Below are 22,695 nucleotides of genomic sequence, written 5' to 3'. Positions count from 1 at the left end.
ATGTGCTTTTTTCAAGACTTGTTTTTAAACTTTGTCAGGGTAAGTTTACAGTATACTTTAGTGTCGTTAGCCTCTTCTATTGAGAAATAACTCTTCTGAGGTCTCTACTGAATGCTCCAGGTATTCCCTCCACTGTAGCTATTGGAACTTAAAAGACTTACAGCCCTAGAGAGTTCTGACAGCCCTAGAGAGTTCTGACAGAGTTCATCTTACAGCTTTCCTTCACTTAGCCTCATGGAGTTTTACCCTATTTTGGGCATCTTTGTATTCATCCAAAACTCAAGAAGACCCTCTGTTGATTTCTAGAGAACCATGTCCACATCGCCCCCTTAGAGTTCATCTTCTTCATTTCTCTGCCCTGAATGTTCCAGCTTCCTTGGCATCCTCAGACTCTGACTCCTCAAGACCATTGTGCTCTGCTTGGGATCGCTTGCCTCCTCTGTGGTTCGGAAAGTGCCTCCAGGCAGAAATCCAGGGTGATCACAGGGGTTACCTCATTTGTTTTGCTTCTCTCAAGGTTCATGGACTATGTGCATATTGTTGTCTGAAATAGTACAAAAACAGTGTTTCTTCCTGTATTTTATCCAGTTTTCTAGTTATGCTAGGAGAGTACGCCTGGTCCCAGTTGCTGTGTCACGAACAGAAGCAGAGGTCTCATTAGAAAAATGATTTTGTCACTGAAATACATGAAGATTAGTTCTGACAGCTTGTGGCCCTTAATATATAATCAATACAAAATCCTTGGTATGATAAAGAGAAAAAAAAATCAAGTCAGGGTTAGCATACAACAACAGTAACAGAAACAGTAAACATACAGCATTGTATAGAGGATATATTGTGTGTGTGTGTGTATAATCACATATATAATTTAAAACTCCCGACAACCATACTTTGCTATTATTATCTCTATTTTACAAAGTTGGAAATTGAAGTACAGAAAAATGAAGTAACCCAAGGTCAGATAGCTAGTTGGTAGATCTAGAGTTTGAACCAGGCATAATTAGCCAAATAAAAAATGCTGCCTCAGGAAACTGGGCAGGTGTCCCACCCATCCCAACTGAGCAGTGAATTATATTGTATTTTTCCTTTTTTCACCAAAGCTTTATACATGTCATCATTATGTGAATGAACTACAAATCTCTTTATAGCTATAGCTGTAGATAGATATATATCCTTAACTCCAGGCAGTACCTCCACCTGCCTAGTTTACATTCCTGTGAATCTCTTATTACTACCTTAGACCTATAAGTCTCAAACTGAATTTGATACCTACTGTTCTTTCTGTGATCCATACCTTAGTTAATGGGGTATCTCTTTTTCTAAAAGATGGTGGAAAATTTAGGGATCATCTTTAAATCCTTCCTTCTCTGTCTCTTTCAAGTAACAACTTCCTGTTGTTGTATGTGTGTTAGTTACTCAGTTGCATCTGACTCTTGGTGACCTCATGGACTGTAGCCTGCTGGACTCCTCTGTCCATGGAATTCTCCAGGTAAGAATACTGGAATGGGTAGCCATTCCCTTCTCTAGGAGAACTTCTCAACCCAGGGATCGAACATGGGTCTCCTGCATTGTAGGGAGATTCTTTACCATCTGAACCACCCTGGAAGCCCAGGACATGTTTTACTTGTGAAATGTCTCTCAAGAAGGACCTTTCTCTATTTTTGCTGCCCTAATTCAAGACCTCTTCATCCCTTACTGAGCTATTGCCACAGAAACTTCTTTGGCTTTCCTGTCTTTATTGTTCTCATATGCTTTTCTGTCCTTCACAGTATACTTTCCAGAGTTAGCATGAAACTCAAATAGATTTGCTAATGCCTTAATTAAGAACCTGTGCTGCTCACCCTTGTATTCTAATTCAGGAGTTAAGAACGAGACTTGAGAATCTGACTCCAGTTTCCTTTCTTCTAGCCATGATTCTTTGGGAATTCTTTGGGAGTTAACCTGTTAGTCTTAATTTCCTCTTTTGTAAAATGGGCATAATGATAGTTCCTCCTCATAAAGGTGTTAAGAAGAACCAACAAATAAAAACATATGTATATAAAAGACTTCTGTGCTTAGTACATATTCAATAAATGATAGTTACTATTGTAAAGGTAATAGCATTCACAGCCCTCTAACCTTGAGTACACTGTGCCTTGCCTTGTGTTATATGTTTCAGATCAGTGAGATGACTTACTAATGTGGTCCATGTTTTCATACCTCCGTGTTTTGGCTCATGCTGTTCCTTCAGTCTGGCACATTCCTTCCCCAACCTCTTCTCTGCTTGCTGAAAGGATACTGTGCCACCTTTCCAGTAAACCCTTTCTTAGTTACAACAGTCAGAATTAATTACTCTTTAGGGCTCTTATAGTCTTAATGAGAGAGTGTGCCCTTAATTATTTCATCTTCTAGCACTTAGGTTGCTCTGAGAGCTTGGATTCTTAAAGTCAGATGAATGGCAAGATCAGTAAGGGTTAGCTGCTATTTTTATTGTCATTTTTATTAGTTGTGTACGTGTCTTCTCCTTCAACCTCCACCAGACTGCGCTGTCCTCAAGGGAAAAAATCGTCTGATTTATTTTTGTCTCCTTTCATAGTACCTAGTAGAGTCCCTTGTACAGAATGAGTACTCAGTCTGATCTTGGTGAGGCAGCAGTGAGCCATGGCGTGAAGTGAGCTATTAGTTCCCTGCCCAGGAATTGAACCTGGATAGTCTGGATGAGAACCAGGAATCCTAGACACCAGACCAGCAAAGGGCTGGAGGCTAGAAACTATTTTTCCCTGGATTTTTACCCCCAGTGAAAAATGCATTTATCATGGAGGTAGAAACTATAAATGCAGGTACAAAGTTTATTACTAGAGACATAGCACAACAACAGGTCGGAGAGCACAGAGAGAAATGGTTTGTTTAGTTAAGACAGAAGCAAGGCAGAGATGCACACCCAGAGAGAAAGGGTGTAGGTGTCCCTCCTAGTGAGGAGGAGCGAAGTAACGATATGGTGAGTCGTTTATATAGGTCAGTTCTTCCGGGTCTTTGTCTTCTTTCAGGCCAATTATCTGGTTTCTTTCTCTACACCTGACGTATGCTGGGACCTTCCCCTGGATGCGCACACATCCCTCAGCCAAGATGGATCTCAAAGTGAAGGCTTCTGGGAGGAGCACAACTCATTATGGCCTGGCGTTATCCCTTGACCCATAGGGAGCCTTTCTGTGTGTGTGTAGTTTTTCCCTGTCCCCAAAGAGTGGGGAACAGAGATCCTTTAATCCTTAAACAGGGTTTTACCCCTCTTTGTCCTTGCTGTGACTATTGCATGACTTGACTATTGCATGACTATTACCTTAAAGTGTTTACAAGAGACAAATACTGGCTATTTACCCTGTTTCTGTTGTTACTTCTATTTCAGAGAGTAAATAGGAGGCTGATTGTAAATACTTTAACTGGAGCCCACCATCTCTTGTCTCGGAAAATGCTAATAGTTTGTATCCAGCCTGAAGCCCACTTCTTTGTGCCCCATGAAATGCAAACAGGAGGCCAGTTGTAAATGTCTAACCTGGAGCCCATCTATCTCCTACACCAGTATGTATTGAATTTATAGGATTGTGCTTCAGCTTCTCTGACACTGTCTGACACAGTGGAAGGAAGCAACGTGGCTAAGGTTAGAGGTGATTCAACCTGGAGGTTGTAGAGAAGTTTACTTCCAAGGAATGGGAGCATGGTTCTACATCTACTTGGTTGTGTGGCAGAATTCTTACTATAACAGGTTAAGTTCTCTCTCTCTCTATTTTTTTTTTTTTTTTAAAGCAAAGCAAGGCCTTTAATATTCTGAAAGCACCCAGTTGTGTGAAATGTTACTAGTGTTTGGCTTCCCAGGTGGTGCAGTGGTAAAGAATCTGCCTGCCAGTGCAGGAGATGCAAGAGATGTGTGTTCAATCTCTGGGTTGGGTAATTCCCTCAAGTAGAAAATGGTAAGCCACACCTGGAAAATTCTGTGCAGTCCAATAGGCTCCATGGAGTTGCAGAGAGTCAGACACAACTGGGTGACTGAGCACACACACATCACTAATGAGGCCACATTTTTTGGTCTCAGATATACTTCTGCCTTTGTCCCTTTACTTTCCTAATGTCTCTTTAGTTACTTGAAAACAATTTAGAGGTCTTTGGGAAAATTAATATATTTTCCAAATACTGTTTCACATTGAGTGTATTATTCTAAAACACAATAAATGTAAATAATTATGAGACTAGCTTTTCCAGGCATTTACCCTGTGATCAGTGTCAGACATATCACTCCTTAGGAAATCTTGAAGAAATTCACAACAATGAAAAAAGCTGTTTTCTCCATTCATTTCCTCTTTCTTGCTTTTGTTCACATTTGAGTAGACAAGTAGTTATTGAGGAAAACACTATTTTAATAGACTGTTTTACAGTATCTGCTTTTAGGTAAGTGATTTGCAAAGTGCTGTGTTAAAAAATGGAGTTGTACAGATGCCTTTTAGTAGCTGTGTATCTGAGAAATTGTGTTCTTACTGTTTGACACTGGATCTTTCAAACAATAAGCTACACTGAGTTGTGTTATCTTGGTAGCTCTGTATAGTAATTTCTAAAGGAGAAGGTATACTGGTATGATAGTAATTCTATAAGTATTTCAGGTATGATTACTAAATCAATTTGGATTAAGCAAAATAAAGTCACAGAGAAAAAGCGAGATGATTTAAGATTGTCTTCATATTTATCAGCTTATAGGTAGTGGTCCTCTGTTGAGTGCTGTGCTGTGGTGAGTCGCTTCAGTTGTGTCTGACTCTGTGCAACCTTATGGACTGTGTAGCCTGCCAGGCTCCTCTGTCCATGGGATTCTTCTGTCAAGTGGCACCTACTAAATGAAAGCCCAAACACTCACCAGTCAGTGGGGGAAGAAATACCATACAAATAAGTAACCCAAAGGAAGCATACCTAAAAAATTGAAAACCAACTGAAACCTTGTATCACCTTGAAGTTTTAGACTGATTATGTCTATCAAAACATAAATATCTCTGTTGCCTTTCCTGTTACAATCCACTGTTCTCAGAGTCCCCCTCTGCCAATTTAAATAACTGTCTAAGTCCAGTAACATCTGAGCGTGAGACAGCATCTGAGTTCCTCAGGCCACAGGCCATGTGTGGCATGCATATGGATTTACAGATGACCTCAGAAAACCACCCCATAGATTAGGGACCGTGAAGTTCTCTTAATTTACATATGGGAAAGTGAAACCTTGAGTACTTAAATCCACAGTCACAAATTATGACTTGCAGATGGAATTTAGACCTACAGGCATGTTTTGTTTGGCCTGTTAGGATGCTTTAAAACTTTTGAGCAAACAGTTAAAATCAGGAAAATTTTAGCTTCTCATGAAAATTTAGAGCATCTGGCACCGTTGGACTGATATTCCTGTATGACATCAGTTGACTAGTGTTATGTTGTAACTCCTTCTTTTTCATGATTTATCTTTCTCTGGATTTATAATCCTTACAGTTCCCTCTTATCTTATACCTGTTTAATTTATTCATGTCACCTGCCTTGCCCTTCTGAAAATTTTTGTTGTATAGCAAGTGAGAGGCAGAGTAAAAAATAGAAACTTTTATTCTGACCCCTAAGCAATTGTAGGTTCCTGCCTCCATCACTCAGGTGTTGGTTTATAAGCCCTGGATTCTAATCCTTCCATTACTATTGACTTGCCCTATGGCATTTAAAAGGTCGGTTAACTCCTGTAATTTCAGTTTTGATATTTGTCAAATGATCATCATAAACGTTTTAACTATGCACATAATTTAAAAATCTAAAGGTTTATGTACAAAGCAGCCTCATAAAGTCATGGTTAATATTTTGTTAGATTGCTTAAAAATGTTGCTTCAGTGTGCCTCTTGACCACCACGTTTAATGTCCTGCATCCTACAGGATAAAGTCCAAATTTCTTTGCCTTACATTCTTCCCTACCATTTGGTTCCAATGTACCTTGCCAAAGTATCTTTTACTTTATATGGAATGGAATGGAATTTCATTCATTCATCATTCAATCTCTACCCTCCCTTCATTCTTTTATCCCATAAATATTGAGCACCTCTGCTGTGCCAGGCACAATGCTGGCCCCCGAGGACTACAGAGCTGAACAAGAAACATTCTGCCTCTAACATTCTCATACTTAAGCTTTAATTTTAGGCAGATCGATATATTTTGTATTTTGACTACATCTTACATAGGCTTGCCTCCTTTGCTCACACTACTTGTCCTTTTCTTTCGCTGTTTCATTCAACAAATATTTATTGACTGTTGTATCAGGCACTGTTCACTGGGTGTTGATTTTACAACAAAGTTCCTGCTCCATTGTAACTTGCATTCTTGGGGATATAAGACATTAAATACATAAACTCTTAATATATGCCATAAGGCCTATGAAGTAACTAGCAGCACAAGGAAGAGAGACAGTAAAAGTATGTGGGTCATAGTGCTATTATTTTAGAAGGGATGATGCTTTTCTAACATGATATTTGAACTGAAGGAACTGAGGGTGAGATCCAAGAAGGTATTTGGGGGAAGAGTGGTTCAGGAACAGGGTGCTTGATATATTCAGGGGACAGTGAGGTGGCCAGTATGGCAGGGTCTGAGAAAGTCAGGGGGAGAGGGGGTTGGAGATGAGTTTTGTGATTCTGAAGAGCGTTACTGCCTGTGATAAGGACCTTGGTTTTTGGCTCTAGAATGCATTGTATCTCCTCTGAGTTTCTGTTTCAGATTCCTTTGTCACACCTTCCTTGGCCATCCCCGTTTACAGTGGTTTCTTCTTCTCTTGGAGTGCTATTAACCATGTAACTCATTTGTTTAACTGACCAAGGCAAATGTCTGGTTGTCTTCTTATAGGTCTTCAGCTCTGTCCTAACTTCTTTTAACTTCTTCTAGTGTAGGGACTTAGTTTTATACCTTACTATCCTATATGATGTTTTGCACCCAGTTGAGACTTAATATATGTTTGTTTTCTGAGGCTCTGACCTCAGATATCAGTAGCAGGAATTTGAAAGCAAAGTCTAAGAAAGAAGTGAAAGGACTTGGTGATAGATTAGACATAGGAATGATGTTAATTAAAGTTTTAGTTTGTGATCCTGGAAGAATAGCAGTGCTGTGGACAGATACAGGAAAGTTGGGAAGAGAAACTGATTTTGGGGAAGATTAATTAATTTGGTTTGGAGTTTATTGAACTTCTGTGTTAGTAAGATATCCAGTTAAGCTGTGAAGTATGATTTGGATGTTAGAACATACACAGAGTATTGGTGTTATTTGTGACTCCAGCCTGCAGTATGTAATTTTAAGAGCAGGGACAGCCTCTTACTCATATTTCTAGTGTCTGGAACAGGGGCTGGCAAATAATAGGTGCTTACATCATAGGCACTTAGTTTTATTGAGCAGAGCAGTAAGGCTGATGTGTACCTATGATGCAGATTATGGTTTAAGAACTAGTGCTTATTACTTCAGCTATAATTGCTGATATTATTATTTTTAAAAGATAATGATTTCACCATCAGATTTCAGACTCAGGCTTAGAAAAAAAAGACTCAAAAATAATTTGTTTTAGTTAACTGTTTTGTGTATTTTAATGACATTTGTATCTGATATTGTTAGTATCCAGTCTGCTTATCACATCCCCATCAGTCAATCCTGCCAATGCATTATATTATAGAACTCTGAGAGTAATATGGTAAATGTGGTTGGAACAATGGAGTGATGGTACATCAGTTGTTTTTATTATGTACATCAGTTAGTATTCTAGTAGCTTACACTACCCATTAATTCCCATCTATCAAAGTAGCCTCATGGTGATAAGAATTACTAGACATGTTGGATGACAAATAATAGAATTACATTGTATTTTGTATTTGGAGATGTATCTCCTTAAGTAGGATGGAATCATTTTACAGATGCTGCATGAAACTTAATCTTGATAGCAATAATAAAATCAGTGCTAAATTTAGAGAAGCAGAGTCTACTTTTGATTAAAATTTTAATCTTGTCAGATACCTTAAATTTTTTTCCTTCAAGTCACACTTTTAGATTCTATAGCCCTTTGGTCTAGAAACCTTTTCTATTTCTTTTTTCCTCTTGATATAACTCACAAATCAAGATCTTTTGAAATGGTCTCCTGCTTCTGTAGATCTCTTCTGGCTCTGATTCCTTGGGAGGTGTGAGATGCCTCTGAAACTGTATGCTTTACTTTTTGCTTTGGAGCATATGTCGTGGCACTAAGACCCAGAAACCATTTGCTCTGTGTGGCTGGAGCTGGGCAGGCTGTGCTCGCACTGAAGGGAAGGAAGTCATTAGTGCAGACTGAGCTGTGGAGTTGGGTTCTTGCAGGATTTCCTTCCAGCCTTTCCCCACTAAGGTTCTTGGGAATTTAAAAAAAAAAAAAAATCTAAACACACAAACCAAGTTTTCCTATTTACAGTGTTAAGGGAAGGTAGACATTTCGGGAAGGGTAGATCCTTCCCCCAAGTTATCCAAGAAGGAAGAGAAAACAGCGCAAAGAAGCTCTGATTACAGATCTTTGGAATTTTCTTTGCTAAATTTTACAAACGAGAAATACACTCAGAATTTTGGGAATTGCTCCAGGCTGCGCGTGAGGGTTTGATTGCTTGTCTAATCTTTTTTTGAGAAGAGGAGAATTCGTCAAAAGGGGTTTGGATGGCAGGAACCCGACTGGGTTTCTGCAGCAGCTTGCGTTCTCCGGCTCTTCTCTGAGGGAGGGTCTCTGCGCTGAGACCCCCTGCCGCAGGCTCCTTTTGCGGGTGCTTGCCCGAGGGGAAAATGCTCCTTTCTGGCTGGAGTACGCTGGTTGCTGCTGGGACTTCCTAGCCCCGTGGGGAGCGTGTTCCTGGTTTGGGGATACTTCATTGAACTGAAGGCGAAAAGACTGGACTCTGGGCTCTTTCCCTTCGCGGTGAATATGGGAAAGAATTAGGGGGTGGGAGGGAGGCAGCATGACTTGGAGTCGCCGCTGCCCTGCATCTGCCCCCAGCCCCCAGCCAGCATCTTGATGTTCCACATATCGGCTGTACAAATATGATGAAATGGCAGCCCCGGAAGAAGGTAAGTGTCCCGGAGTGGGGACGGGGCCCTGATGCCCGACCCAGGGAGGGGTGACAGGGGGCGGCTGCCCTCGGGTCTCTCCACCCCTTCCATAGTTTGCTGGACGGGTCCAAGTAGCTCTGTCCCTTTGGGACTTAGGCCAGTTCCTTAGGGACGAGTTACCAAGTCTGATCTGCGTCCACTGCCCTCTTAAGTTTTTCCTTCTTGGTATGCCCGGACTCTCAGGGGTGACAGCTCAGAAACATCCCTTTGCTTTAGAAACCCGGTGGAGCTAGCAACACGATTAGCTTTGCCGGAGCCAGCCAAGAGCTGACAGGGTCTAAGAACTCGGTGGCGCCTCGTCTGCGAGGAGCCATCTGGGGTTGTGTTCCCGACACACTCCAGTGTCCTCGCAGGTGGGTGTTGTAGTACCTACTTCCCCCAGGGGTTAATAGTCTCTGAGCCGCTGGCAGCCGCTTCCCCAGGGCCCCGCTGGGGGGCGAGCATCCCCAGCACAACCGCCCAGCAGCTGGTTCCCGGGCAGCCGGGCCGCGGGGCCTCCAGCCCAAGTGCCTGGGGCCGGCCGGCTGGGCCTTCTGCCCGCGGGGCTCCAGGTGGCCTAGTGGGCCAGCGCGAGTGAACACGCCAGCCATTGTCACGGGCGTGTGTCTGTGCGTGGCAGCCTGCATGGGTGTGTGTGCATCGATCGTGGGGAAGAGGGGGAGGGGGCACTTTGCTTTTTGTGAGATTATTTCCTAATATGGCTCCTTTGTTGAGAACTCACGAAAAAAAAAATCCAGTGGTTCTATCAAAATAAATTGCTATTGGCCCCAGAAATAACGTTTCTAAATGTGGGACTGGTCGCTACCCCAGGACGTTCAGGGAGAAAGACAGCTTTCTTCAAGTTGTTGGCGGCTGTAGCTTTGACTAGGGCTCCCTTTTGCTAACTTGTCTGACTGGTGCTGTTAGGTGAACGCAGTGGTTCACTGCATAGCAGGACTCCTCCCCCCGCCCCCCCCAAATACCTAATTTGGCCTGGTTTTTATTGACATTCTTCTGAGGGAAAACATAGTGAACTGAATGTGCTGTGAGCCTCCCCAGCTATGACCTGTGTCTGTTAGCAGCTGCTTGGTGTTTCACTTGAACTAGCTAAACTGACTCTTTCTTTGTGGCATGATGTATGATACCATGTTTTACATCAGAGCTGAAATAGAAATTGTGTGAAATGCATGAGAAGATGTTGTGCATTTGTTTTATTGCTAGAAAATCTAACAAACACTCCTTCAATATAGCCTGGTGAATTGAAAGGTTTTCTTTGATATTTAATTTGCTATCTGAAACGAAGTCATTTCTGCCTCATCCTGAAGTCAGAATCTCTCATATATTAGTTCTTATCATAGAGCTTCTTTCAGTGAGATTGGTTTCATGTAGTTTAGATAAGAGATCCATGCATCTCCCCCCCAACCCTCAACCTGTAAAAATCAGAGTTAGGGTGAGGAAAACCCGTAGAAGAAACGATATAATCAAGCAATTGAAACAGATGCTGTGTATTCCTAGAGCCCTCCCCTAAGTTTCTTCTGTATTTGTAAATTGTGTATTTATGAGTACTTTTAAGATGTCTGCAAAATACACAGTCGTAACTGTCTGTTTTTTCTATTTTGCCCAGTACACAGTAACTCATGTGGCTATGTCTGTGGGAACCCCCCTGGGTACTGGTATTGCTTGAACCACGGAAGTATTGTTCTTGGCAGCCAGGTGGATTTCTGGACTCTGGAAGATTCTGTTTCAAGTGTTAGGATTCACTCTGAAGTATTTACTCACTCTGTGATACTTAAATTGCTATACCAGAAGCTTGTGTTTATTCACTGCATTCATAATCCCAAATCATCATGTTATAAGGATCCAGATAAATTCTACAGAGTTCATGGAAGATTAAAAAATAAGCCGAGCTATCAAATACTGTGTGATTATTTGGAGGTGGCTGGAGAACAGTTCTTGTTGCTTCTTCTACACTGGAAAAGGAAGCTTCCTTGAAAGAATATTCAACTCCTAGAGGGCACAAATAAGTCTTTACAAAGATTATGTTTATTTTTTACACTTGCAAGAATACTCGCATGATCAAATCATTGCCATGGTTTCTGGCTGGGTATGCTAACACATTTGTAGTAGTACAGTCACGTGCCATGTGTTTTGTCAAACTGTTTCATAAAAACCATTTATGCTACAAATGAAAAGTGATACTACATTGATGTGATTCAGCAAAGCTAGGAAAATCATCGGTAGAATACTGATCCAAGCAGCATTGGGTGTAGCTGGGCCTCATGGCTAGGATTGGTTGGTAACTTGCTGTCATGGTGCCCTGTCAGCCACTACCAGTGCTGGCTTTTGTAAATTCTGGGCTCACTGTAAGACCATGACCACAGGTTCTAGGTTTCTTTGTTTCTAACTGTGCATGCAGCTGGGGTATATGATTGAAAGGGAACTCTTTACTCTTCTTTCCTCTGCTTATTTGCTGGGTTTAAGTAAATACTAAAATTCAAGATGTGGGCTTTGGAGTATTCAATTAGGGTCTGCTACCTTTTTTCACAAAGAAACCACCAGAACATGATTAATCGTGTTCCATCCTCAGGACCAGTGAGGAGCTTAGTTAGCATAGCTTTGCTCCCTCACTGGATACTACCACCAACATGCTCTTCTTCCCTCCCCTTCTTGAAGAAGCAGTGATTTTATCGACCTCTGAGTTCCTGGAGCATTTAAAATCCATCCTTTTTTAGATAGATTGTGCTTCTGATAGTAAACCGCCCCTCCCCCTGCCTTTTTTTAAATCAGCCTCTCAGTTATGCTTCAAGCTCCTTGAGTTTAGGAACAGTACTTCACACCTCTTTTTTTGGTGCCAAGGATAGTATAGTTGTTCAGTAGATATTTATTTGATGTAAAAGTAAATAAGAAATACTGCTTTGTAAAACTTGTATCTGTATTTAGGGTGGTATGATCTTTAAATGTAAAAAAGTTCAAAATATTTCATTTGGCTCATAGGTATTAGACTGTAGTGGATTATTAAAGAAAAAAACAATATTTTGACACTCACTTCTGATCTTTCGTAGACAATATCAGGGAGGGGACAGCTACACTTTCCACACAGGTTCCATGGCAGTCACTGTTAAGACACACTGTCAGGCTCTGTGGACTAGGCTCGGATCCAGGGTCACGATTCTTTTATTAACATAACCTTATTGGCCTGGCAGAATCTGTTTTCCCCTTAAGAGGTGATCATGCAGCACATTATTTTTATCTTGTATTTGCAGAAATGATAGTAATTAAAATGATCATCTCATAGGAACATGTTTGTTTACAATTCTGAAGTGATTTTTGCTCTTTAAAATCCAAGGATTAGTATCAGATAACACTGTGTAAATAAGACTGCAGTCAAAACCTTCAGGAAAGCTGCTACTGATTGGATTTTTCATTGCTTATCTAATGTTATTTTACTGTTCACACATAATAAAAGATCATTAATAGGAATATGTCACATAAGCTACATTAATTATGTCATTTGAGAATCATGATGTATTTATCTTATTATACTTGTCACATTAATATAATGTGAATCTGGCTTCTTTAATGACTTCTCTGATAGGGCTTCATTTAAAAAGCTTATTTCAAAGCTCACTTATAAGGATTGCATCCTATAAATTTGTGTCTTGAAATAGCTTATTACTTTTACCAAAAAAAGTGTATTTCGAATCCCTGTACTTTTTCTCTGATAAAGTATTTTGTTTTTAGATTAGAAAGCTCAGCTTCAAATTTTAATACAACTATACTAAATTTTACTTAGTTACCTACCTAAATGCTGTGCTAGTTGATATTATCATGTTCATTTTGAACCACGGTTTGTTTATTGTATAAAATTAAACTTAAAAATAAGCATGTGACCAAAGTAGTTTTAAGGAGAAGTCTTAGAAATTTTATGATAAAGGTCTTTCTGCAGATCTATTCTATACCTCATTCCTGGATCAGTGCAACCTAGAGACCTAGGTTTTGGTTCTGGCAGTTCCCATGACTTGTGTCCTTGGGCGTGTCATTTCTGACTTTCACATCTGACTCCTCACTGTTAGAGTCAAACACCTTATTGTCACTTGCTGGATCTATTGTAAATGACATCCTAATTTTTTTTTCCTTGTCTCTTCCTTCCTCTGACTTTCCTTTCTCTCCTTCTAGAGTAATTATTTAAAGAAGTACACACATTATTCTCCTCCTTAGCATTCTGCCATGTCTCTCTTTTGTCTAGTTGTTGTTGTTCAGTTGCTCAGTTCTGTGTGACTCTTTGAAACCCCGTGAACTGCAGCATGCCAGGCTTCCCTGTCCTCCACTGTCTCCTGGAGTTTGCTCAAACTCATTTCCATTGAGTTGTGATGATATATAACCATCTCATCCTCTGTCGCCCCCTTCTCCTCCTGGCCTCAGTCTTTCATGGCATTAGGGTCTTTCCCAATGAGATAGCTCTTCACATCAGGTGGCCAAAGTATTGGAGCTTTGGCTTCAGCATCAGTCCGTCCAATGAATATTCAGGACTGATTTCCTTTAGGATGGACTGGTTGGATTTCCTTGCTGTCCAAGGAACTCTCAAGTCTTCTCCAGCACCACAGTTCGAAAGCATCACTTCTTCAGTGCTCTTAATGGTCCAACTCTCACATCTGTATATGACTACTGGAAAAACTATAGGGACTTTGACTATAGGGACCTTTGTTGGCAAAGTGATGTCTCTGCTTTTCAATATGCTGTCTAGGTTGGTCATAGCTTTTCTTCCAAGGAGCAAGCGTCTTTTAATTTCATGGCTGCAGTCACCATCTGCAGTGATTTTGGAGCCCAAGAAAATAAAAGCTGCCACTGTTTCCATTTTTTTCCCCATCTGTTTGTCATGAAATGATGGGACCAGATGCCATGATCTTAGTTTTTTAAATGTTGAATTTTAAGTGAGCTTTTTCACTTTTCTCTTTCACTTTCATCAAGAGGCTCTTTAGTTCCTCTTCGCTTTCTGCCATAAGGGTAGTATTATCTGCATACCTGGCAATCTTGATTTCAGCTTGTGAGTTGTCCAGCCTGGTATTTCCCATGATGTACTCTGCATAGCAGTTAAATAAGCAAGATGACAATATATAGCCTTGGCACATTCCTTTCCCAATTTTGAACCAGTCTGTTGTTCCATGACAGATTCTAACTGTCGCTTCTTGACCCGCATACAGGTTTCTCAGGAGGTAACTGAGGTGGTCTGGTATTCCCATCTGTTTAAGAATTTTCCATAGTTTGTGATCCGCACAGTCAGATGCTTAGTGTAGTCAATGAAGCAGAAGTAGATGTTTTTTTGGAATTCCCTTGATTCTTCTACGATCCAGTGAATGTTGGTAATTTGATCTCTGGTTCCTCTGCCTTTTCTAAACCTAGCCCTTACATCTGGAAGTTCTCGGTTCATGTACTGTTGAAGCTTAGCTTGAAGAATTTTGAACATGACCTTGCTAGCATCTGAAATGAGCTCAGTTGTGCGGTAGTTTGGACATTCTCTGGCATTGCCTTTCTTTGGGATTGGAATAAAAACTGACCTTTTCCAGTCCCACGGCCACTGCCAAGTTTTCCAAATTTGCTGACATATTGAGTGCAGCACTTTCACAGTATCATCTTTTAGAATTTGAAATAGCTCAACTGAATTCCATCACCTCTACTAGCTTTGTTTGCAGTGATGCTTCCTAAGGCCCACTTGACTTCGCATTCCAGGATGTCTGGCTCTAGGTGAGTGACCACACCATTGTGGTTATCCGGGTTATTAACACCTTTTTTGTATAATTCTTCTGTGTATTCTTGCCACCTCTTCTTAATCTCTTCTGCTCTATTAGGTCCATACCATTTCTGTCCTTTATTGTGCCCCTCTTTGCATGAAATAATAACATCTTACAACTGGGTCACAAGATACCAGTGGACCAATACCATGGTTGTAAACTACCAGAGTAAATCTTTATTCCCGTCAGCCTGAAATGTTTTTGATCTTGTAAAACTGGTGGGAAAATGGTCATCAATAGAAAACTACTTCCAGGGACATTGGAGTAGCTGGAAATAGCTGATAGACTTGATAAGAAGTGAAGGAAGTCAGTGATGAGGAAATCTGATTTGGCACCTTTACTGTTCAGGAGCTAGCCAGTGAACATTGCCAGTGTGAGAGGCTATGGAGTTTAATTGGCCCAGCTTCAAGAAAAGGCTCCAGCAGCCACCTTCATTTTGCTAGTCAGTCACAGTGATGACATGCTGTGGAAAACACAGCAGAAGCAAGAGAAAACCTGAAATCCCGGCTGGCCTTGTCAACCTCAGCTTCCACAGTGAATTCATTATGTCATTAATAACAGTGTATGTCTCAGCTTTAAGACTTTGCTTTTATTGATGTGCTAAAACCATGTAGTTTTATTGAAAGCTATAAAAATTATATCATTTAACTGTCATTTTTGGGATATATATGAAGCTTTTGTCCTGAACTTTCTTATTAGTCTCCCCTTTTAGAGTTTTGTAGCTAAGAGGAATATTCTCACATGATCGAGCCCTTTAACTATATTCCTTTTTCAACACAGTTTGTTATTCATTCTGTTGGAGTGTTCTGTCCTTGTTATTTTGAGTATTCTATTTTTTTAGCATTTATTGTTAGGAAAAACATAAAATTATATCCTTTGGTTTACACCTTCAGGGTAATAAACTTAGCATTGCTGGAGAAAGTACCTGAGTACCTAAAATAAACTTGATGTCAGTTATCAGCTGCACATAAGCTTTCTACTGGTAGATGTCTCTCAGTTTGGACTATGAAAGGCTGAAATTTCTGTAGCTTATGTCTGGTTGTGTAAGCTAGTGTCCATTCATGAATATCCTTATTTCCCGTATTTCCAGCATTACTTACTTTGGGGGAGGTCATACTTTGGATTTATATCACATTGGGAGACTAAAGCTTGTGGAAACACAGATTTTGAGGTAATTTTGAGTTAGAGAGCAGTTACCATGTGGAATAGGGACAAAGTGGAGTTGGAAACTAGCAGGTCATTGTGGGAGCTCTCTGTGTTTGGATACATACTCTCCTAAACACACAGATATATGTAGACTTAAACCTTGAAAGATAATAGTAGGAGTAGGGAAGGAAGAAAGACAGGAAATTTTGGTGTGCATCCTGGGATAACATATCCTATATTGGCATAACAACATTTATTAGATTATAGATTGGGTTTTTCAAAGTTGATAAGTGATTTCTTATTTTGACTGGTCCAGTGTATGAATAGATGTTCCTTGTTTTATGGAATCAAGCTGAAATCAAGATTGGTGGGAGAAATATCAATAACCTCAGATATGCAGATGACACTACCCTTATGGCAGAAAGTGAAGAGGAACTCAAAAGCCTCTTGATGAAAGTGAAAGAGGAGAGTGAAAAGGTTGGCTTGAAGCTCAACATTCAGAAAACAAAGATCATGGCATCTGGTCCCATCACTTCATGGGAAATAGATGGAAAAACAGTGGAAAGAGTGTCAGACTTTATTTTTTGGGCTCCAAAATCACTGCAGATGTTGATTGCAGCCATGAAATTAAAAGACGCTTACTCCTTGGAAGGAAAGTTATGACCAACCTAGATAGCATATTAAAAAGCAGAGACATTACTTTGCCAACCAAGGTCCGTCTAGTTAAGGCTATGGTTTTTCCCGTGGTCATGTATGGATGTGAGAGTTGGACTGTGAAGAAAGCTGATCGCCGAAGAATGGATGCTTTTGAACTGTGGTGTTGGAGAAGACTCTTGAGAGTCCCTTGGACTGCAAGGAGATCCAATCAGTCCTGGGTGTTCATTGGAAGGACTGATGCTAAAGCTGAAGCTCCAATACTTTGGCCACCTCATGCGACGAGTTGACTCACTGGAAAAGACTCTTATGCTGGGAGGGACTGGGGGCGGGAGGATAATGGGACGACAGAGAATGAGATGGCTGGATGGCATCACCGACTTGATGGACATGTGTTTGAGTGAACTCCGGGAGTTGGTGATGGACAGGGAGGCCTAGCGTGCTGTGATTCATGGGGTCGCAAAGAGTCAGACACAACTGAGCGACTGAACTGACTGACTGAACTGACCGTTTTATGGAAAATCAAAATACAATATTTGAACCTAAAAACAGATTGAATGCCAACTTGTTTTATATAATGAAAAACGTTGAGTATCTGTTATATTTATCTGGTTCATTACTTCATTGCTCTGACAATTGTTCAGCATGTTTTATATTTTGAATATTTATAAATGAACATATGGAAATCCACATACTCATTTTTAGGGTTATGTTAAGTCAAGATTATCTGTGAAAAACTGAAATGCTTAAGCCCAGATCTATCAGGTAGTTTTGGAAATAAATTTGTTTTTGAGGAGTGGAAAGAGAATGTCATAGTGAGTGGTAGTCGACTCATGATCATTTTGTGGACTTTGTGACTTTATTATTTAATTATTAGTTTTTTCCAACAGAGAGTGGGCTGGAAAATAGAAGATAAATGCCACCTACTATATTGTTATCAATTTTGGTGAATATATTAGATTGAAGCATGTGAAATTGCTGATGTTTCACCATCTTTTACCTATAAAACTAGAAATTTACTTTGGTTCAGTTAGTATTTGGTAGGTTAGGAATGGTGGTGATAGATACTGAAATTAAGACTAAAATAAGTTTGAGGGATTAATTATGAATTTTAATATTCTGTAGTCACCATAGTTGCCATGAAAAATCACTATGCTATTATTTAACTGTGGAGTTCTTGTGAATTTCTTGTTAGCTCAAACTTAATTCATTAACTGCCAGCCCTTGTTAAATTTCAACCATTCTTTAATATGAAAATTTCTAAAATATGTAATGCATTTTCTATCTTCTTAAACAGAAGGTACTAAGTTTCTCCAGATTTCTCAGGATTATTATCACAAGCATGAATTATTCTACTTTGGCATAATGCAGCATTACTATAGGATAGCTTTTAAGGAGTATAGAATTATTTGTTCCTATACTGAGTGACCCCAGACTGCTTTTATATTTCTTTTAAAATACTTTTATGATGTCTTTGTGCGGTTTTTACCTTTCTTTCCATGTTGCCCACAGTAATGCTGCTGTCATGTGCCTCCCTCTTGAAGTTTTGTTTTATGTATTTGTTTCCTATCTGTGGTGGGTGAGAAGTGCAGCTAAATGAGCCTTAATTTGTGACTGAAATTAAGTAGCCTCTGAATGAGGGTTTCTCTTATGAGTATTGAACTTGAAAGTATGAACTGCGATTTTCTATTTTGACTACTTAGAGGTTTTTGGTTTTTTTTAAATAATTAATTTCTGGTTTTAGGCAGTGTTTGAGGTATTTAAGGTGATTAATAAATGACCTTTTCGTAAGTGAGAATTTGTTTTTCTGTTGAATACTGAGTTAGATACTTTTGAGGATGCTCGGTCACAGGGACTGAAAAACATTTTGAATGCTTTGATAAACACCGTGCTAGGCTTCCCTGATAGCTCAGTTGATTAAGGATCCGCCTGCAATGCAGGAGACCCCGGTTTGAGTCCTGGGTCGGGAAGATCCTCTGGAGAAGGGACAGGCTAACCACTCCAGTACCGGGCTTCTCTTGTGGCTCAGCTGGTAAAGAATCTGCCTGCAATGTGGGAGACTTGGGTTTGATCCTTGGGTTGGGAAGGTCCCCTGGAGAAGGGAAAGGCTACACACTCCAGTTTTCTGGCTTGGAGAATCCCATGGACTCTACAGCCCATGGGGTTGCATGAACTGAGCCAGTTTCACTTTCATGCTAGTTTTTCATTTTCTAACTTTGCTTTGTATCTGGCTTGACACTTTTCCCCCCCAGTAACTTGTTCAATATATACACATAATAATAAACTATTGTAGAGGGAACTAGTATTAGTAGTTTATGTGAAGTATAGATTTGCACATCTTAGGGAGTATTGGTGATTACCTAAGAGAAGAAATGACCATGGAATGATCATGGTTTATTTAAATATTAATTAGTTAAATGTTAATTAACTAAAACATTATCTGTTTAGTGACGTCAGTTCAGTCGCTCAGTCATGTCCACCTCTTTGCGACCCCATCGACTGCAGCACACCAGGCTTCCCTGTCCATCACCAATTCCCGGAGCTTGCTCAAACTCATGTCCATTATTTCGGTGATGCCATCCAACCATCTCATCCTCTGTCGTCCCCTTCTCCTCCCGGCTTCAATCTTTCCCAGCATCAGGGTCTTTTCCAGTGAGTCAATTCTTTGCATCAGGTGGCCAGAGGATTGGAGTTTCAGCTTCAGCATCAGTCCTTCCAATGAATATTCAGGACTGATTTCCTTGAGGATGGACTAGTTTGATCTCCTTGCAGTCCAAGGGACTCTCAACAACTTTCTGTTTTAGCCTAGGCTCTTACTAGTCAGCATTTATAACACTGAGACGAAAACATTTTTGGAAATGAAAGGAAGCTTAAGAAACGTTTAGTTTTACAGATTAGGAAGTGGAGTACCAGTAAGGTAAGCTGGCTCCCTCAGTACCATGTAGCTCTTCAGAGGCTGGCTGTAGGCCTGGTGCTCTAAGGAGAGGGCCGTAACTACTGGGCTGCGCTGCTTCTACCTCTTTAGGCATTCAGACTCTAGGGTGGGGCTTATTTTGTTTAAAAGAAAAAAAGAGACAGTTATATAGATAACATATTTGGGAGACACAAGAAATCTATTTGCTTTCAGACACCTTTTCTGTGACTTATTTTCCTAAAATTCTTTTGTGCCAATGCTTTAAAAATTTGTAGTAAAGTGCAAACATGATAACATTTGTTTGCTGTATGTCAGCTTTACTGCTCTGTCACCCAGCAAGATATTCAGAAATGGGATGCTTATAAACTCTTGATATAGCTGGTTGGGAGGGATTCATGAAACATCAGGTTCCTGGTCACTGAGAGGCCTGTTTTGAGGTGGAGTATAGGGTCACTTCGAGGGGATCCTGAGTGAAAAAGAAGTATCATTAAGGGGATAGCATCCAGGCAGAACAGGAGAAAAAGATGCTGAGAGAGTAAATGGAGAGAGGTTGTTGACCACAGACTCCACGTACTTTGTAATTTTAAGGTTATGACCAGCTCTAGGTGAGAGTATATGACACAAAGGACCAAGCATAAGGGAAGAAAAATTAATGATCACTATCAATAAAGACAGAACAACTTATTTGAAAAATAAAACACTTTATGTAGGTTTCCACAAATTTGAAATAGACCTCGTTGATAATAAATCATATCAGAATATTCTTGTCACTGTTCTAATTATTTCTGATGATAGCTGTGGTTCTCAAGAAATTTTAATGAACCATATAAATGCTTTACCATTTATAGTGGTCATGAAACAAACAGTTTAGAAGAAGTGGGCTATTATGGAACCAGCGTTACTAGTATAAATATAACTGCGAGTAAACTATCTGTATTAATTTGAACAGAATTCTGTGACAGTTTTTAAAAGTGAATTCATAATATTGATATCCATTGCACTCTGTCATTCTGGATTAAGGATGAATGAGAATGTAAAATTCCTAGAGCTAATTTTTAAATTATAAATGTATAGAATATACTGCTGACATTGAGAAGTTGATTAGTGTAAAATGTGGAGAAAGTAAGTAGGTTTCCTTATTTTTTTGGTTTAAAATTTAAATGTAAAAATTCTTACTTTAACAGATTGACCAGCCTCAGGAAGGATCTTAAATGATAAGTTATTGAAAGTGAAAGTCACTCAGTTGTGTCTGACTCTTTGTGACCGCGTGGACTGTACAGTCCATGGCATTCTCCAGGCCAGAATACTGGAGTGGGTTTGCGTTTCCCTTCTCCAGGGGATCTTTCTAACCCAGGGATCGAACCCAAGTCTCCCGCATTGCAGGCAGATTCTTTATCAGCTGAGCCACAAGGGAAACCCAAGAATACTGGAGTGGCTAGACTATCCCTTCTCCAGATGGTCTTCCCGACCCAGGAATCAACCCGGGGGTCTCCTGCATTGTAGGCGAATTCTTTACCAACTGAACTATTATGCGTATTTACCTATGCAAATATAATTAGCATTTATACTGACTAAGTATGGGCTTCCCAGGGGATGCTAGTGGTAGAGCACCCACCTGCCAGTGCAGGATATATAAGAGACTTGGGTTCAGTCCTGTGTTGCGAAGATCTCCTGGAGTAGGAAATGGCAACCCACTCCAGCATTCTTGCCAGGAGAACCCCATGGACATAGGAGCCTGGTGAGCTACAGTCCATAGGGTCACAGAGTCAGACAATACAGTGACTTAGCACGCACACACTGGCCAAATAAACTGGGGAAGATTGATAGGCACAGAGATTATACTATTACTATGGATGAGTTTTAAATGCTAAGTATAAAAATGTGCAATTGTTGATGAAATAGAACCAGATATTATTTCAGAGTTTAAAAAAGTTTGATTTCTTAATGGACTCTGTAGCTCTTTCTGTAAAGAATCAGCCTGCCAGTGCAGGAGATGTGGATTTGATCCCTGGGTCAGGAAGATCCCCCAGAGAAGGAAATGGCAACCCACTCCAGTATTCTTGCCTGGGAAATCCCATGGACAGAGGACTGTTGGGCTACAGTCCATGGGGGTCACAAAAAAGTCAGATATGATTTAGTAACTAAACAGCAGTAACAACAAAGCCGTTCTAGAGGTAATTTCAATAATAATATTAAAAATAAAATTTCTTTTAAACGATCAAATTAGTAAGCATTTATTAAAGCTGTTTGAGATACAAATATGAATAAAATACATTTCCTCTAGAGGGGAGGATAAGACATGTGCACAAATGTCTGAAATACGAGGTGGCAGATGTTAAGCATCACCAGAGAAGGCGAGGACACAGCTGAATTGGTGAGAAGGGGAAGGGTTTGAAGTTCGGGGTAGGAATTAGTCCATCAAGAGAGTTTGAGTGGTGGGGTGGCGTTTCATTTAGACTTGGTGGGCTTGCCAGAGGAAGACGAGGAGACCATTCCAGGCAACAAGAATAATGAAGGGAGAGGCAAGCTCTGAGCATGTTTTTACAGCATGGTAAGGCATCCCAGTTTGGCTGGAGAATAGATTTCAAATGCCAGCTGAAACCCAGACAGTAATTGGCCCCAAAGATGGGGAATTAGGTTTTCACATGCTGCTTCTCCTCCTAATGCTCGATGAGTAACTGCTTTTTCTCACCCTTTCTTATTAAAGGGAAATGAACAACTGAGTAGGTTGTAAATGATGGGATTTTATTTGGCTCTGCAAGGATTTTTATAAATACTGCAGCAACTGTTTACATGTTTTTCATGATTGCCCTATGTATATCAGAATGATTCTCCTCTTTGTTTCATGCGTAAGTCCGCATTTGACTCAAGTTTATCTTTGAACGTTTGCCATTCTCATTTTGTTTGTAATCCTTTGGGTAGTATAAGTTACCTGATGATAGGAATATAATAAATTTGGAATTCCAAGTCTTTCCAACTTCAGAATGTCATCTCTTTACTACACATATTATGTAGAACTGTTAAACAATCAGTTTGAGGTCTGTAGCACAATTCATAAAGCAACAATCTCTCCTGTATTTCCAA

At 40.1% G+C, this 22,695-nt stretch overlaps 1 protein-coding gene across 4 annotated transcripts in view; it reads left to right on the top strand.

The window, feature by feature from the left end:
• TTC28 (tetratricopeptide repeat domain 28) overlaps positions 1–22,695 on the top strand; it is a 599,524-nt gene that overhangs the window by 172,804 nt on the left and 404,025 nt on the right. The window contains exon 1 of one of the 4 annotated variants that reach the window (XM_055405054.2): positions 8,116–9,087. The exons of the other annotated variants lie outside the window; for them this stretch is intronic. Within the exon in view, the coding sequence (XP_055261029.2) occupies positions 9,061–9,087 (27 nt within the window). The 5' untranslated portion in view covers positions 8,116–9,060. Of the gene's footprint in view, positions 1–8,115; positions 9,088–22,695 lie in introns of those variants that run through there. 4 annotated transcript variants of the gene reach the window in all.

The sequence above is a fragment of the Moschus berezovskii genome, chromosome 19, assembly GCF_049115385.1.
Source record: "Moschus berezovskii isolate FMDL1 chromosome 19, NW_MosBer_1.0, whole genome shotgun sequence".
NCBI lineage: Eukaryota > Metazoa > Chordata > Mammalia > Artiodactyla > Moschidae > Moschus > Moschus berezovskii.
The sequence above is the reverse complement of the archived record's forward strand: the minus strand, read 5'-3'. Positions and strand labels throughout refer to the sequence as shown.